Below are 17144 nucleotides of genomic sequence, written 5' to 3' on the forward strand. Positions count from 1 at the left end.
CTGCCCGCTCACGCCCTGCACTCCTCAAGCTCTGTCTGGCTGCCTGCTCAGAATAGCACACATGTCAGGGCAAGCTCGTGGTAGTCCTGCAGGCACACAGCAAGAGGGCGAGTCAGAGGGAAGGGGGTGTTACCAACTTCCAACGTGGGCTCAGTTCTGTGGCTATCTGCACTGTCTGCAAGTTGCCTGGGTCATCTTGGACAGTCCTGGGAAACAACCCATCCGACATGAAGAATCTGCAGATTGTTTTCCCCGCCCAGTTAGTCCCCTGGAGTCGCCACTGCATATCTTCCCCTCACCTCTCCTCCAGGAAGCCTTCAGGCTCTAATTAAAAGGATGTAAAATGCGTGGCAGGCAGCTGGTTAAATGATCCTTCTTTGCTCCCCCTGTTCCACAGTCCTAACCAGAGCGCAGCTTTGGGGTTTTAAACAGTTCTCCACCCCCATCTCCAAGTGGTGGAGACCTGGGGATAATCTGGTCTAGTTTCTTGGGATAATCTGGTCTAGTTTCTTGGGATGATCTGGTCTAGTTTCTTGGGATAACCTGGTCTAGTTACTTGGGATGATCTGGTCTAGTTTCTTGGGATAATCTGGTCTAGTTTCTTGGGATAACCTGGTCTAGTTTCTTGGGATGATCTGGTCTAGTTTCTTGGGATAACCTGGTCTAGTTTCTTGGGATGATCTGGTCTAGTTTCTTGGGATAATCTGGTCTAGTTTCTTGGGATGATCTGGTCTAGTTTCTTGGGATGATCTGGTCTAGTTTCTTGGGATAACCTGGTCTAGTTTCTAGAAAATGAAGCATGGAGAGCCTAGCAGTTTACCCAATACCCAGCCAGACCGAGGACCCACTGGACCTGCTGTCTGCTCCACTGGCTCTGGTAGGCACAACAAGGACATTAACTTCTATGAACATCAGACGAGGCTCCGTGAGAATGATGCCGTTCTTGATGTTCAGCTGCCCACTGAGAACGTAGCTCCCCCATGATCTGGACCCCTTTCTAGACAGTAAATTCCAGGACCACGTCCATTCCACCACCAGGTGGATTTAGCTTCAAAAGCCTCATCTATGGGGTGGTGGCTCAGAAAGTAAAAGTGCTTGCCTGGGAAACTGAGCCTGATCCCTGCAACACAACTAAAACGGCCCTGTAACAAGTACAAAGCCAGATGTGGTGGGCAGCATCTGTAATCCCACACCCTGACTGCAAGGTGGGAGGCAGAGCAGGAGAATGGGCTGGAAGCTCACTGCATAGCTAGTCTGGCGTACACAGCCCAGGAGCAGAAGTAGGAGAGACTACATCTTAAAGAACCAACTGAAAAGTTGCCCTCTGACTTCCACATACATGTTGTAGCATGCATGCACCTGCAGTTACACGCGTACACACGACAAATTAAGAAGAAAAATCCAATCTGTGGATGTCGTAATCCTCTTCTTGGGATTTCTAGATGTATCTGGTTCTGGGAACTATCACTGGATCGGTAAAATTCTGGAAATCTATGCAGAGGCAAGAGCAATATAGTCACAGTCTCAGAATGTGTGACTTCTCAAACAAAAGAAAACAAGATTGGGAATGTCATAAATCCCAGCACTGAGAGGGAGAGCAGGTGTATCTTTGTGAGTTCGAGGCTAGCCAGGGTTACATAGTGAGACTGTCTCAAACGGACAAAACCAAAAACCCCAACCCAAACTCCAGCATGTATGACTTCTGTTTGGGAATTCTGATTTATAATGTGAGGTCACAGGCACCAAGGACTGGGAATGCATAGTTTGGGAGCTGTGTTGAAATTGTGGAACAATGTCAGGAAAAGGTCCTAGGTAGAGCGAGGAGTAATCGACTCCCTAGATGGATTGCAGGTGAGGAGTAGAGAGGGTAAGGAAAAGGTAGCCTGACTGTGCTCACCTGTGTGGGGCTGATAGAACCAACCACATAGGGTATCATGAGGTTCTATTAGGGCTAATCGACACCTCGTAGGATATAATGATAGTTGAATGCTTTATGCTAAGCAAAATACCTAAAAGATAAGCACCGAACACGAAGCGTGATGAAGACAGTAGCTATAAAATCTCCGCTCTGAGAGGCAGCTCATGTCGTTTGGAAACAGAGCAGTTTCTTTGTCCAAACTCCCGACGAACGAAGATTGTTGAGGGTATCTAAGGCGCCTCTAGGAAGCTTCCGACTGTGTGGCCCAACCAGCTTCCAGGCGGCCGCTAAAGGCATGCAGCAGATGAATTTGTGAGGGTGTTCACACCCGTATTGTCACCGACCTCCTAGGGCCACTTGACACTTAATAACCACAGTTTACAGTGGAGGAAACAGAGGCTGAGACAGGGATGGAAGCTTTGTGGAGTAAAAGGGAAAAAACACCGGTGAGCAGAGGCCAAGAACAGACAACAGGGTGCATACCATACATGGCCTTGCTACATTTCCAAGTTTTAACCTCAGGACTTCGGTGGGACTTCCAGTTTTTCCTTTTTCACATCCCTGCCTGTTCTGCTCCCCACAGTTACCAGTATCTGACATTCTCTGGCAAAGGCAAGGTCTTTTTTCTTGCAATGAAGGTTCAGTTGGAGATGGAGTGATGGTGCCCCAGGCAGAACTGATGGATTCTGGCCCCTCACTCACCCCAGCTTTGAAAGCTTGCTTTGGACAAGGGAGCCTTGGATGGCTGGAAGGCCTGAGATCTCATTTCTTTGACGATATAGAATCTGAGGATCTTAGATGCCCCTGATTCTGTTTTGTTAGCAAAACTGCGGAATGTGGCTCACTAGATATTTAAGATCATACTGATTTGTTCCATTTTGTTTTTCGTTTGGTAGCAATGGAGATCAAATTTAGGCTTAGGCCTCATTTCCTAGATCAGCCCTACGACTGAGCTGTTTATCACCCCTCCCCCCTTCACTTATTGAGACCCAAGCTTATTGAGTTGCTCAGGCTGGCCTTGAACTTTGGATCTTCCTTAGTAGTTTGGATCACAGGCCTGTCCTACCAGGCCCAGCTGAGCTTTTTCTCCTGGGCAGGGAACTGTGATCAGTCATTCCTAAGCTGAGCTACTGAATTCGGAAGTGAGACCCTCTTGAGTTTATTCTGTTGCTGCTGTAAATCCTTCAGCGTCTTTGTGTTCCATTCCAATTAAAGCCCTCAAGCCCAGCACTTGAGAGCAGGAAAGACCTACCATTGCTCTGAATATTGAGTTGGCAGACTAAAAGAACTTTGCTTTAGTGAGTCTGTGGAGATCACTTAGACCATGCCCTGATCTGGGAAGTAAACCCAGAGCCTCATACATGGAAGTCAAGTTCTTTACCACTAAGTCACATCCTTAGACTTTTTTTTTTTTTTCAGGATCTTGTTAAATTGTTAAGTTGCCCAGGACGGCCTTGAACTTGTGATCCTTCTACCCTGAGGAGGTGAAATTACAGGCAGGTACCATCACATTCCACAATCAAGTCCTCAACAGATGGGAGAAACTGAGAGGTTTTGGAGGAAGACTGTGCCAAGCCAGAACACAGACAGGGCTCTGACCACTGATGTCTGCTGCTCGCCGCCGTGCTGGCTAAGCTGTTTCCCCTCCCTGCTGTCCTGCCTCTGGCCAGGAAGGCCTTGTAATCTCTATTTGGGAGCCTGGTATAAAAGCAGTTTGGGGCAAAGACAGGGGCAGAAACTTGGGGTGGGCCTCAGAGATTTGGATTTTAGCTGATAGGCAACTTGGAATAGCTGGGTCCTCTTCTTGGCACCTTAGCTGTCTGAACAAGGAAGGGAGGGATACAATGTGAATGGTTATCTCTGAACTGAGGTCTCTTGTCAACCTGATGCCCCTTGCTTAACTACTTGAGGTTTGTGAAGGTAGAAATAGGGGCCTGTTTAGAAGTCCCTATCAAAATATCACGAGCACACATGACTGAACTTGTTCATTTCTCCAAATTCTTTGCTTTGGGCTGAAATAAGCTATTTCCCAAAGAAGTCACCACTTCACCTAGGCTCTGACACACATACACACACTCTCTCTCCTTCTTCTCTCTCTGTCTTCTGCCCTCCCCCTCCGTGTGTGTGTGTGTGTGTGTTATGTCAGAGAAAACCTCAGATGCTTCAGATCTATACAGACAGACAGACAGACAGACAGACACACACACACACACACACACACACACACACACACACACACACACACACACTTTTTTTTAAAAAGACTGTAGTCGTTGGTTATAATTACCCAGGTAACCATCAGCAAGCCAGGTGGTCATCAGTAGGTAGAGCCATGAGCTCCTTGGGGGGAAGTTTCTGCCTAAAGCCCCTGTGTCAGCCTGTCTCAGACCATGGTCCTAAGACTTCTGTTTTGAACAAAAACAACTGCCTGGCCGGCAGTAACTGCTAGGCCTTCCAGTCCTGGCTCCTTCTCCAAGGGCCTCTGGGTAAGAGCCCAGGGACTTTGGTAAAGATATTAGCCTTGTCTTCCATGTGTGTTCCAGACATTTCATTCAAAGCCTTTTGTTGCCCCTTGCCTGGGAATTCTTCCTTTCCTCTTTAGTCCCTAAAGTTTGAGCAAGGCCCCTCCCCTCCTCTGGGACCCAGACTAATGCCCACTCTCTCCTCAACTCTATCGCATCCTCAGAGAGCCTCCTATATCACTGTTACTCATTGCCTGCTGGGGCTTATTCATTACACTGCAAGTTCTCAGCTTGTGCCAAATGGATTCTGCCTCCCCAGGGCCCAGAGAGACACCATCATCCCTCTCCAGTTAATGGCCAGAATCTTTCCCACTCACCCTCTGACATACGCAAACACACACACACACACACACACACACACACACACACACACACACCAACCCAGGCATGATGTTTGAGGAGGAATTTTGGAAAGCTTGGCTTTCTAGTCTGTGTGTGACATCAGGACTCTCTTTTCTGGTCTTCCAGTATGTGACACCTACCCCCCCCCCCACCCCACTACAAGCACACTCAGGAGCCAAACAAAACCAGAGCACAGCTTCATTGGTCACAGAATGCAGACATAAGCTGACACATCTCTGTCTGGTGGAGAAGAACTTCTGCTTGGCAGGTGTATCTCTAGATACACCGGGTGCCATGGTGGCGCTGGAGGATGGGTGAGGTGCCTGAGAGCAGTGGCATCGGGAGAGTTGATGGAGGAGGAAGCTCTGCTCCATGTGCTCCTACGAGGCCCTCCTGTTTACAGTGGCTCTTCACGCCTTTAGCCAGCAAGCAGCCCCAGAGCTCCTCAGGGGCAATTCCACTGCCACTTTCCTACCTGTGAGGTAGGGGTCCCACGTGGAAGGTCCCCACAGGTTTTGCAGGCTTTCATTCTAGCATAGTAGATAACCCAAGGGACAAAGGATTCTGCATCAGCCACAGCCCTGTGTCCATTCGACCAACTTTTGTACTCATCCAGGAGACAGTGGCTCTCCTGCTCTGGGTCTTTTGTTTCCTTTCGGTTCTTCCTGTTGCTCTCGGAGGCATTCCTAGTCCCTAGCCAGGGGACAGGTATAGGCAGATGGTCTAGGCCTCTGTCTCCACAACAGCAACTGAGCTGCCTGGAGCAACAGGAGGGATGGTTGGGGACTTCACACTGCTGGGCTGGAGCTATCCTCCCTTCATCTCTTCTAAGGCCTTGAGACCAGCTCTCCTTTCCCCTCCTCCCTGCCCTATCTTGCCCAGGGCCTGCAGCCCTTCTGGCCCTTTCTCCGTTAGTTCCTTGACTTCTTAGCCCCATCGCCCAGTTCCCTCACCTCATTTCAGCTACTCTGCCCCCCACTGTACCCTCCGGGACTTTATCATCCTGTAAGAAACTCAGTCATAACTATTCTGTTACAGCAATGGAAAATGAACAATGATTTAAGCCCTTTATATGTATTAATTCATTTAATCCCATGACAGTCCTAAGAAGTAAACATATTACAATCCCTTTTTGACAATTAGGAAATACAGATTCACGTTAAGTTAATTATTTAAAGACACAAACCTTGTGGTAATACATGGCGGAGCCTGGTCTAACGTTCTTTGAAGCCATGCAATCCCCAGAGTCCTATCTCTTTGCCATGGTCCTCATGTCTCTGATATTTTCTGTGTCCATCTGTGACCCACACTGACTTTACTTCAGTGACTCTTGTGATTTTTGTCTTATCTCTTTGTCCCGCCAGTGTTGACCAGCAAAGCCCAACCCTGTCTCAGTCCAGCTTCCTGCCTTTTCAAGTCTTCACCCAACTCTTAAGTCTGGGAGATGAGAAGAAACCCCACTGGGTCACACCAACCAGTATACCTACAACTCCCTTCGTGACCTGAGCTCACCAGCCCCCTCTGTAGGTCACACCTCCTCCTGGGAACTGTTGCCTGTCCCATCTTCAATACAACCCAATCATGGTCTTGAGCTAGCAGTCTCCCCGCTTTGTGAATACATGGCCTATACTCCACAATTCCCTTCCTTCCCAAGGGCATCCGCTCCAGTCTGATTTCTGCCCCATCCTGTTCCGGCCTCTCTATTCACAATGCCATCAGTGACCCCCAATGAGCTTAATGAATATCGTTTGGCTCATGGTCTCTGCTTTTGAAGCCTTCTGAACCCTACTTCCTGGGAATACTGCCTCTGTGTATAGGTTTCTTCAATGTTGCCTTTTTCACCCTCAGGCTCCCCTCCACACACTTGAAACCCATCTCGGGACCCTTTAGATCCTGCTGCCAAAGATCCTTCCAGTCTATTCTTTCTTCTCTTGTTCCACACTTGATCTTGGTCATTCCCCATTCCTCCTGGACCCCTCGACTCCTTCTCTATCAGCCCGGATTCCTCCAGGTAGCCCTCTGGATTCTGCTCTGGTGGGAGCTAAGCTCACCAGGTTCAGAGAGCTGGTCTCTAAGTCAGTTTTGTCCCCAGCTCGCTCCCCCAGCTCTACTTTCCTGTGTAGAGGGTGTGCCATTAAGTTCAGGCTCCCGTAGTCACGGGGCCTCTTGTGTCCAGGATTGGGGTTCCTCTCTCTTCTCAGTGCTCAGGGGGATAGTAGAGAAACATCTGGGAAGGGAGCATTGGTTGCAGAAGCCGCAGCAGTCTGTCTCCTGGGCTACACTTGTCTCTCGGACTGGGAGTTGCTCTCTGCCAGTTTCTCTCAGCTTTCTCCTCACTTTGGGCATTGGAGAAAGTGTAGGGGGTGGAGGGAATTCTAGGGTAGATTTCATCTGTTAAGAGCATAGGGGACCAGGGTAGAACAGGGAGTCAAGGCAGTCAGTCTGTGGTATGTCTCCTGTTCTCTAACTCCCCTTTCTCTTTTCCACTTTTGTTTTCTCAAGACCAGAGATCCCTGATCCCTTGTCTGGTACCCTGGCAGGATAAGCAACTACCCCTTTTCTTCAGCAGTCCCTCCAGAGTCCACGCCCACTCCAGCAACCCCCAAATTTCTACAGATGCACTTGCCTGAAAGGGCGCGTGGACACGCCCCTGTTGTGACCAGGCTCCCCGAGCGAGCGAAGGGAGTTCCGGGTTCCAGGGGCTGGTCAGGTTCAGGGCACGGATCAGCCAACGGTGCAGGCAGGGGCTCCGGGAGGGTCGGCACACTGTGCCGAGATCTGTGGTCAGTTCCTCTCTGCTGGGTCGCAGCACGGGGCGATGGACTGGAGGCAGCTACGCGGGTTGGGACAGCAGAGCCTGGCTGTGTATCACAACAGCCTCTCGCTGGCTGGAGCCCCTTTCCAGCGTGGGCGGCCAACCTCGCCTGGCTCCCACCCGCTGCCTCCAGCCTACAAGCCCGGAGCGTCCTTCTCGCCTTCGCTCCTTTGGGTGCGTGGTTTGCGAGCACCCCAGCAACTAATTCCCCGCCGCCCACACTGTCTAGGCTGCAGTTTTTCTCACCCTGCGTGGAAACAGTGCAGTTCCTTTAAGGAAGGCCCCGCCTGCAGTCTTTAGCATTTGTGCAGCCCTGGAGGGCCTGGGGCTGGGGAGGGAGCAGGGAGAGTTTTTTCCCAGGGGTGGGGCTTCTTTTCATCACCCCTTCCCTAATTAGAGTCTGCACTAGAAAGGGGTGTGGCTGCATGCCCCTATAGGCATGGGATGAAGGTCCAGCGTGAGGGTGGATTTTGTTACAGAGAAGCCTGGATGGACACGGAAGAGTGTGGACGGAGGATCATCTATGAATTCATTCACAAATTCACTCAGTCTGTCCACATCCCAGGCATCTTTCCTTCAGAGACTGGACCAATGAGGACCTGTCAGAGTCATCCTCCATTTGCAGACGAACCAGGTCCAAGGTTCCCAGCTTCTTCCTCTGCCCCCTGGAGGCCTGAACCAAGATGGAGATCTCATTTTCATTCCCTTACGTGGAGCGGTTTCTTTCCAGATAGGCCCAGTAAGGACGCAACTTCAAGGGGCTGCCTAGATCAAATATTGCCCAGCTTTGCTTGGCTACGTGTTCTCAGCACCCGGCTTAACACTAAACTGGCTCAGCCAAGGCTCAGGCCCCAGATGTTGGGGCTTCTAGAAAGAAGCAGTTTCCTTTCAGAGTAGACTCCCGGAAGAGCTGGTGTCTGTCCACTCCCAGACCCATGCTGACCCCACTGGAAGGTTCTGTTGCTGCCCGGAAGTCCTCCCTAAGAACTACCTACCGCACTACAGCTTGGCGCCACCTCTTCTCCCAGCAGGCCAGGAGAGAAGGTGTGCTTCACGGGTGGAGGGGGAGGCGGGGAGACGACTACACGGACTGGGAGAGTGGGTGCTCCCGGGAGGTCGCATCTAGACAAGCCATCTGTGCTGGAGAAGGAGGTTTCAGGAGGCCCCACAGCAGGGAAAGGGGGAATGGAAGGGCCAGGCTCCCAGAGCGCCCACTCACCTCAGGGCTCTGCCAGCTTCTCTAAGGGATGTAGCTCTTGCTTTTGTATGTGATTACTTTTTGAATTTATTCCACAATGGTCACAAGTACTTCTCTGGGCCTGACTCCTCAGGGGTCAGGCTTACCATATCCGATTTTAGGGAGATCCTGCCTGGGAGGATCAAATGGAGGGGAGCCACCTTCTCCTCAGCTTAGGATTTATATCTCCCATTCCCACCCTCCACCTTTGGGTGTCTCTCTGGAGTACAGAGGTAAGACTGAAGGTGGACAGGAGGAAGGGGTTTCTCGCTCATCAGGGAAGCATGACAGGTGATGACGCAGAGGAAAAGGAGGAGGAGCAAACGACAAGGAGCAGGCAAAAGGACGGTGGAGAGCGAGAGCTCACCTCTCCTCAGCTGGAGGAGTCAGTCTCTCCTCTGACCAGCATTTGTGAAATTCGCCCCTTGTGGATGTTGGCCCACTGTTGGCTGGGAGCTGAGCTCTGTGGCTATGCAAAGGAGAGGAGACCTGGCTGCAAAGTTTGACTCTGTAGCTTTTCCTGGAGCTACAGAGCACTCATTTTCCTGGAGCACTCATTGAGTCCTTTATCCGGAGACGTTTCTCAGCTGTCCAAGATGGGCTCGCTCACGTGGCCTGTTTTCTGACACCCACTGTGAGTCTTCTGTGTACCTAACCCCTTGCTCTCACGCTCAACATGAAGACACAGACCAATGCCATTCAAGTGATCAGGTGTCCTTGGGACTATTGGGACGATGTCAGAGAAGGCTTCTGAGAGGTGTCATTTGCATGGGTCCTGCAAGAATAAGAGTGTTCCCAGCTTGTCTTCTCCTCAAAGCAGGACAAGGAGCAGGTGTCTGTGGTGATCAAACAATATTGCTGTTCCTGGAGGGGCAGCTGTGGGGGGTGGAGCAGACTTCTGTTTGTGCATGTGCACCTGGGCCTCCCTATCTCAGACCTTGCTGTGCATGTGCCATGATGTAGCTCTCCAGGAGAGCCTAGTGGGTAGGGCTTTTTCTTCCCTTAATTTAAACCACAAACATTTGCTGAGGACCTACAGTGTGCCCTGCCCAGTGGTAGGGACTAGGAAAAAAAAGCATCATTCCTCATATTTAGGTATGCTTGAGAATTGTTTTTTTTAAGGCCTAGGGATATTGATGATTGGTAGAGTACTTGCCTAGTGTGTTCAAGACCCTGGGTTCAGTACTCAGAATAAAAAAAAAATAGAATTACTAGTTTTAGTGAGGCATGATTGAGCACATAAGATCAGCCTAAACCATGAGATTCTGTCTTAAAACAAACACAATTGCTTTTGTGAAAAAGAATTCAAGCCCTCCTGGAGGTCCCAAAAGAGAGGGAGACATAGGCTTCTAGAATAGGATTAGGGGGAATGTAACTATGGGATACTAAGCTGGCCTTTTAGAGGGAGCAAGGAGTCCTCTCCTTGCAAAGAGAAATGGTGAGAACAGGAGATGCTGGGGGCCGTCTGGAGCCAGGTGCGTCAAAGCCCCAAGTGGAGAAGGACAAGAGCAACAGTGGCAGCGCTCGGCTTAGCTGGAAAGTCACCTCGTCAGTGGTCACCTGTGCTCCTGACGTTGACGTGACAGTCTCAGCTAGGAGCCCCATCTGTGGTCTGCTTCTATGGCCAGGATAAAAAACCATTTCTGGCTGTAGTCAGGACCCTGGACCAAATTCCAACAAGAGATGAAAAAGGGAACAAAGTTGAGCTGTTGTCCAGAGCGATGAGCCATGGGGAGAGACGGAAGCCACTGGGGTCTTGCAACGATGCCAGGAATGAGGGGACCTACTATGAAGAACCTCACTGGAAGAGAAGGAAGGTCCAGTATCTCCAAGGATCATTTCTGGATCTTCTAGCTTGAAGGAGGGCCCTGAGATAGGAGTCCTGGGGGAGGGGACGTGGGACAGGAGGCAGTGCCTCAGCTCTCCTCAGTTCCCCGGCCTCCAGGCTTCAGCTTCTCCAGGGTCCTGGTCACAGTGGACAGGCCGCTGCGGGCTCCTGGAGGAGACAGCAGAATGGAGACACCTGAGTACAGACCCGTATTGAGTTGTCAGGTCAGAGAGCCCAAAGAGGGTGGGGGTCAGAACGCTCCAGGACCTAGGACAGTGCTGAGATGGATGGGGAGGTGGGGAGTCCTAGGGACCAGTGCCCTGTAAGGAGGGCAGGACTCAGGAGCTGATGTTTGGCTTCAGCGCTGGTCCTACTGCCTCCTAGCTGTGATCTTGGATGTATCATGTAACCTCTCTGTGTCTCAGTTGCCCCATAAAAACAAACAAACAACAAAGTTTACTGTAACACCTCTCTGTGTATGGTTGTGAGAACCCAGCTGTTATATTTGTAAAGTGGTTGGATCAGCATCTGGAACATCTGGAATGGGTCCTTCTGCTGAGTAAGCTCTGGGGGCAGGACACATCAACAGATAGGGCTGGGCTGCCTTGGAGACACTCCTCCCTGGGGTTTCCCAGTATGGAGAACAGAGTCAGGAAGGGAGAAGTCACCCGGTTGTCATTGCCAAGAGCCAGACTGCAGTACTGGGAGCAGAGTGGACAGTAACCAGGGTATGAGGTAGGGAAAGGGAAAGCAGGGGGCCCTGTGTCTCAGTGTCTATGCTGGGCAGGATCAGGAAACCCTAAAGACAAATGAGAAGGGCTTGCACACAAGGAAGGAAGGTGACCCAACATCACTGCTTCCCTGGGCTGGGTCCCTTCCCTGACTATGACCTTCAAGGCTCCTCCTGGGACCTATATGGCTGCCAGTCATAGAGCAGAGACAACAGCTAGACTCCACAATGTCAGGCACTTACCTTCCTTATTGCTGCTGTTGCTAGACCTCCCCTCCCCATGATCTGGTCCTGAGTTAGGGTGGATTCTCAGATTTCCTGCAGAATAAGAGCACCCCAAATTCCCATTTACTGGGTCATCCCCAAATTCAGCCCAGTTTGAGAAAGGAAGTTCTTCCTGCTGTCTAATCTCCATCAGGGGGGCTGTCTCTGCTCTACTGGAAGGTCTTCCATGTTATCTGGCTGGTTTGGGAAGGGGCAGAAGAAATGAGTCCTTGAAGGGGGTGGCAGTGGCTTCCATTAATTAATTAATAATAAACTAATTAGTTTATTGAGATAGGGTTTCTCTGTGTAGTCCTGGCTGTCCTGGAACACGACGTAGATCAGACTGACCTCGAACTCAGAGATCTGCCTGCCTCTACCTTCCTAGTGCTGGGAATAAAGGCGTGCTGTGCCAGCACGTCCAGCCAGGGGTGACAAGTTTTTAAGGAGGAAACTAGGGCTATGTGAAGCTACAAAGACCTGAGGGTGTTGGGAGTCTGGATGTAGGTTGTGGAAGATGGGAACTATTAGGAGGTAGAGGCTCTTCATGGGTTTGGGGATGAGAGTGTCATCTGGAGATCTTGGAGACTTTGGGTAGTGAAAAGACTTCCTGATGTTTAGCTGTGTCTGCTCAGGCAGCTGGCTGGATTCTGCTATTCTGTAAGTAACCATGGTGACTGGCAGACACACACACACACACACACACACACACACACTGATATGCAGCGAGGAGTGCTCTCATACATAGGCATGCTCGGTGACAGTCACTCACAGGTTTGCACACAAAAGGTATTGCACTGTACTTGTCAGAGTGCCTATGGGGGAGCGAAACGCTCACCTAGCGCAGGTAGGATGTGGTCCAGGTTGAACCGAGCTTTCAGGAAGGGGTAGGCGAAGATGAGGAGCCCTGGGGAGGGACACAGAGAGTGCTGTGGTTAGTATGAAGTGCAGGATGCTGGGCGTGGGTGGGGATGTAGGTGGGCAGAGGTACAAAGGATCAGGACTGTGGGTGTGTAAATGTGTGTGTGTGTGTGTGTGTGTGTGTGTGTGTGTGGTGTTCGTGCGCATGCGCATGTAGTTTCCCAGGACTCAGACTCAGTCCTTGCTGGGGATTCAGCACTTCTCTGGGGCAGGGTCTGCAGATTATGCAGGCCACAGGTTTGCAGGCTCTTGATTCCACTCTGCTTAGGTGAAGAGCAGGTTGGTTACTTTCCTTCTGGGCCAGCTGACACCACCATTGCTGCTCCTTTCCTCTCCCAAGACCTCTATGGTGGCCTTGAAGGCTCCATTGCTGCTCCTTCCCACTCAGACCTGATGTTTAGGAAGCCACAGGCTGGGGTCCTCCCAGACCAAGCGTTTCTGGTACTCAGGGTATGAAGCTATGCCTAGAGAGCCCAGCCTGGAGCTCCAGGTTTTACTGGGACAGTGGGGTGGGGTGAGAGATGGCATTCTCCATCACTGGGCCTGGCCGGGACAGACAGACAACTGCCACTGACACAGTGGAGGAGAGGAAGGTCTTTTGTCTGAGCTGTGCTGTCCGTCTTGTAGGCCTCTACCCCCACTCCAACCAGGCTTATGAATCCTCCCATAAACACAAGATCCCACCAGGTAGCCAGGAGGGTGTGAACACCCAGTCTATCCCACCCCCACCCCAATCTCAAAGGAGCTCCAGGTCGGCTCTCCTTCCTGCTCGCTGAGACTGCAGTACTTAATAACTTTCTCTCTCCCCAACCAATTCCCACTAGCCAGTCCTGCCCCCGCCCCCATCTCTCACTTACCTCACCAGATCCCTGCTTCCCCGGGAAACTGCCTCCCCCTACCTCTCAGGCCAGTGCCTGCTCACCAAGCCCAGCGGCGCCCAGAAAGATACCACCCACAGCAGCAGCAGCCTTGGACACGGAGACGCCAATGATAATGCTGCCGGCCACCAGGCCAAGGGCCACACAGGCCAGCTGCAGGCAGTGGAAGTCTCTGGTGCTGATGGGGATGTCCATACAGGTCTTCCCAGGGCTCTGCTTCCAGGCCTCCGGGAAGTCTTGGTCTTCTTGGATGGATGCCTCCTTGTTGGAGTGCTACATCGAGGGTGGAAACTTCTGCGCTGTAAGTCTCTAGGCTGCTAACTCTGGGATTTATCTGTAACCTTATCCCACAGCTCTCCTGGGGGCCCCCAGCCTTAGCTTGACCTCAGCACCCCAGCTTACTCCACCTTCGGTGATGGGCTGTGATGCTGGCGGTCACTCTTGGGGTTGCCTGGCCACATTTCTACTTTGGTCAGCGGTCTAGGGAGGTGCATCTACTCCACGGGGTCCCCCTCTATCAGCTACCATCTGGGACCAGAGGGTGCTGGGCCTACATTCTCCTGCTCAAGACTTTTGTTTGTCCCAGCTCTGTGGACCCTGCTCAGTTGCCTTGGAGCATGGGCCTATTAAAGTTTAAAGAAATGCAAGGCGGGGTTGCGGGGAGGCCTAGGGAACATAAGCTTTCTCAAAGGGGCAGGCAGCAAGGTGATGTGTTATTCATGAGCCTGTAATGTGAGCTTCCCTTTGAGTCCCCAGGTTCCACTGTTGGTTCCTGAGCAGGAAGAGTGGGCTTGTGGCTTCATATGGTGCTCAGGGGGTAGGGATGTGGGGGGACTCCCGAGTAGCACACTCAAAGCTGGCTGCTGGCCTCTGCCTTGGCCTAGTGATGCGCCTAGAGCCCTGTCTGGAGCCATGGGAGGAGGGGGTACTCCTCCAAGTCTACTCTCTTCCCTGTCCCTCCCATGGTTCTTTTACCATCTTGTCAGCTGCTGGCCTAGGGAGGTCTCAGTCCAAGCCATGATCTTAAAAAGCCCCATTTATCTTAGGTGGGCATTGGTACTACCCCATTTTAGCTGCCAGTAGGATGGAAGGCTCAGCCCTGGGGATTCCCGGCTGGGAAAGCAGAGGCAGTAAGTAGTGAGTTTGGGTAGGGTTGGAAGGAGGAACTGGGCGAGAAGTGTCGTGGAGCTGAGACATGGTGGGGGAACTCTTAGCATTGAGTACCTCTGCCCAGCCTGGTTGACCTGGTCAATCTGTTTGGAGGATCCACCGGACAGCCTGAGCAGTGGTGACCCAATCAAGCCTCATCCTGATCCCTGTCCCTTCCTAGAGCCTAGCTCTAACTCTCATCATTAATTGCATTCCTGGACCTATGCGGATCAGGTATTCCCACTCTTGGAGCAGGGCCTGTTCCCTGCTCTAACCTGGAGACACTTCTCAGGGTCACATCACCCTGCACAAAATCCCCAGGCCGCCTTTTCATTGCCAGTCTCTTATCGCCTGCAATCTCCACCAGCTTCAGAATCCCCTGCCTCCACTGCTTCTCCCTCCTCAAGTCCCCTCTCTTCTTTTTTTGTCGCCCTGCTGAGCATACGCCTGGCTCTTTCTGTCTAGGGAACCAATCTCTCCTTGTCCCTCAACACCTACATAGACAGCCTTTCTTGAACATGACTGAGCTGCCCTGCCACCCCACCTGAAGGGCTCCCCCCTCTTCTTCTGCGGACTGTGAACTTGGCAGAATGCCATGATCACAGAGACTGTGGATAGAAGACAGAGCTCTGGGCTTGGCCCTGCACCACCACTTTGAGACATCAAAGAAGGAGGGCACCAAGTAAACTCCATTTTTACCAAGTCTTCTCTTGCTGTACAGTGTAAGGGAGGGGAGCTAAGTCTCGGGATCATCAGCTGGGAGCCTCATCTGTAGGACCATAAGCATAGATGGGCCCTCAGGCCCCATAAAGATGGTGCCTCTGAAGCCGAGCCATCCCACTACCATTTCCCTGTCCCCAGGATAAGCCTGAGTTTTCCTCTAATTTGACATCAGTTTATATCCCATGTCCCTGTCATTTGTAAAGCATCTCTGAGGGCTAGCTTTAGAAGTTGTTGTCAAGATAAATGGCCACGAGTACATGTTCCCTTGGGAGTCTCAACAGCGTTCACAATGCCTTGCCTCCCACTCACCCTTCATTGTTGGCATCACTAGGGGTTAGTAGGGCCAGTACTGGCTCCTCTCAAAGTCCAAGGCTGAGGGTGGCTCTCCCACACTGTCAGCAAGATAAACCTCCTGGGGGCGGGACTGGGCTTCACTGCTTGCTGTGTCTTGCATCAGGCACCTGTACCAGGTACTGTACCTCAAGCCTGAGGCAGGGGTGCCTTGCCCTGTGACTTTCAGATCCAAGAACCCTGATCTTACACTTCCGTGTTTTGTTTGGCAATGTAGATGTAATGGGGAGATGGCTCTGTCAGTAAATCGCTTGTCGTGCAAACATGAGGACTTGAGTCTGATTCCAGGATAAACATTAAAAGCTGGGCTGGTGACACACACTTATAATTCCATGGCTGTGCAGGGCACAGAGAGTTAGGTCCCTGAAGTTCACTGGGCAGCCAATCTAGTTGAATTAGTAAGTCTCAGGTGCCTACGAGAACCTTTGTTTCAAAAACAAAATAAAACACAAAACAAAAGCCCGGGATTGATGGCCTCTGAGTAGTAACACCTGAATTGATCTCTGGCTTCTCCATGCATGCAAACACATGTGCACATGCACACGTATGTGATGCATATCTACACATACACACTCAACTGCACACACACACACACACACACACACACACACACAGAGAGAGAGAGAGAGAGAGAGAGAGAGAGAGAGAGAGAGAGAGAGAGAGAGAGAGAGAGAGAGAGGCTCTCCTAGTCTTTCTTCAGTGTATGCTAGACAGTCCCTGAGGAAAACACATGCTGATCCCTGAGTGATCTGTGTGGAGTCAGAGATGAGTTCAAGGGAGCTGTCTGTGGGAGATGGCGAGTTTCAGCAGCCCAAACTCCATGAGTTCCTAGCCCTTCCAAGTACCAGAGTCCTTCTTATGGGATAGGAGTTATCCTGGAGCCACAAACTCAGAGCACAACTAAACCATGGCATATCTAGGTCCCACGATAGCATCTCCCAGGGAGGCAATGACTGAGAGGGTGTCTGCCTACAGAGGTGTCTGACTATGGAAGGTGTCAGTCTACACCCTTTCTGTCTCAGAAGTACCAAGTCCAAGTGGGGGTTGAGCGTGCAGAGGGAGAGTGGTTGAACAAGCCCCAGCTTGGTTTGGTACTATTTATTTTCCATGAAGGGTGAGAACCCTGGTACAGAGTGTGATTAATCTACTAGTCCCCTGGGGGACGGGCAGCTTTCTTGGATGGTTCAGAAGCTGAAGTCAGGGAAGCAGCTTCCAAGGCAACTGCTACCATGGAAACAAGAATGTCAGCTTTGTGGGGACCTTGCTCTTAGGGTCCTTCCAGACCTGAAGCTGCTGAAGTAGTTGGCATGAGACCAATGCAAGCAGTCAGAGGAGCTGGGTCTGGAGAGGGGCAGTGGACTAGGAAGGAGAAGAGGCCCCAGAGTTCAAGCAGGTGGACACATGGAAGCCCAAAGACTTGATTATCCTATGACCAGAGCTCCCGGGGTCCAATTAAACTAGTACTGGGG

At 51.3% G+C, this 17144-nt stretch overlaps 1 protein-coding gene across 1 annotated transcript; it reads right to left on the minus strand.

Moving 5' to 3' along the window:
• Nucleotides 1–10750: 10750 nt before the first annotated feature.
• Nucleotides 10751–13647, minus strand: Kncn (kinocilin). Its single transcript, XM_038334409.1, has 4 exons — nt 13497–13647; nt 12492–12560; nt 11636–11710; nt 10751–10830 (listed from the first exon to the last, which is right to left on the minus strand). Exons 1-4 carry the CDS (start codon nt 13645–13647, stop codon nt 10751–10753), a joined length of 375 nt encoding a protein of 124 aa, XP_038190337.1.
• Between the last annotated feature and the right edge of the window lie 3497 nt (nt 13648–17144).

Source organism: Arvicola amphibius, chromosome 6 (genome assembly GCF_903992535.2).
Source record: "Arvicola amphibius chromosome 6, mArvAmp1.2, whole genome shotgun sequence".
Taxonomy (NCBI): domain Eukaryota; kingdom Metazoa; phylum Chordata; class Mammalia; order Rodentia; family Cricetidae; genus Arvicola; species Arvicola amphibius.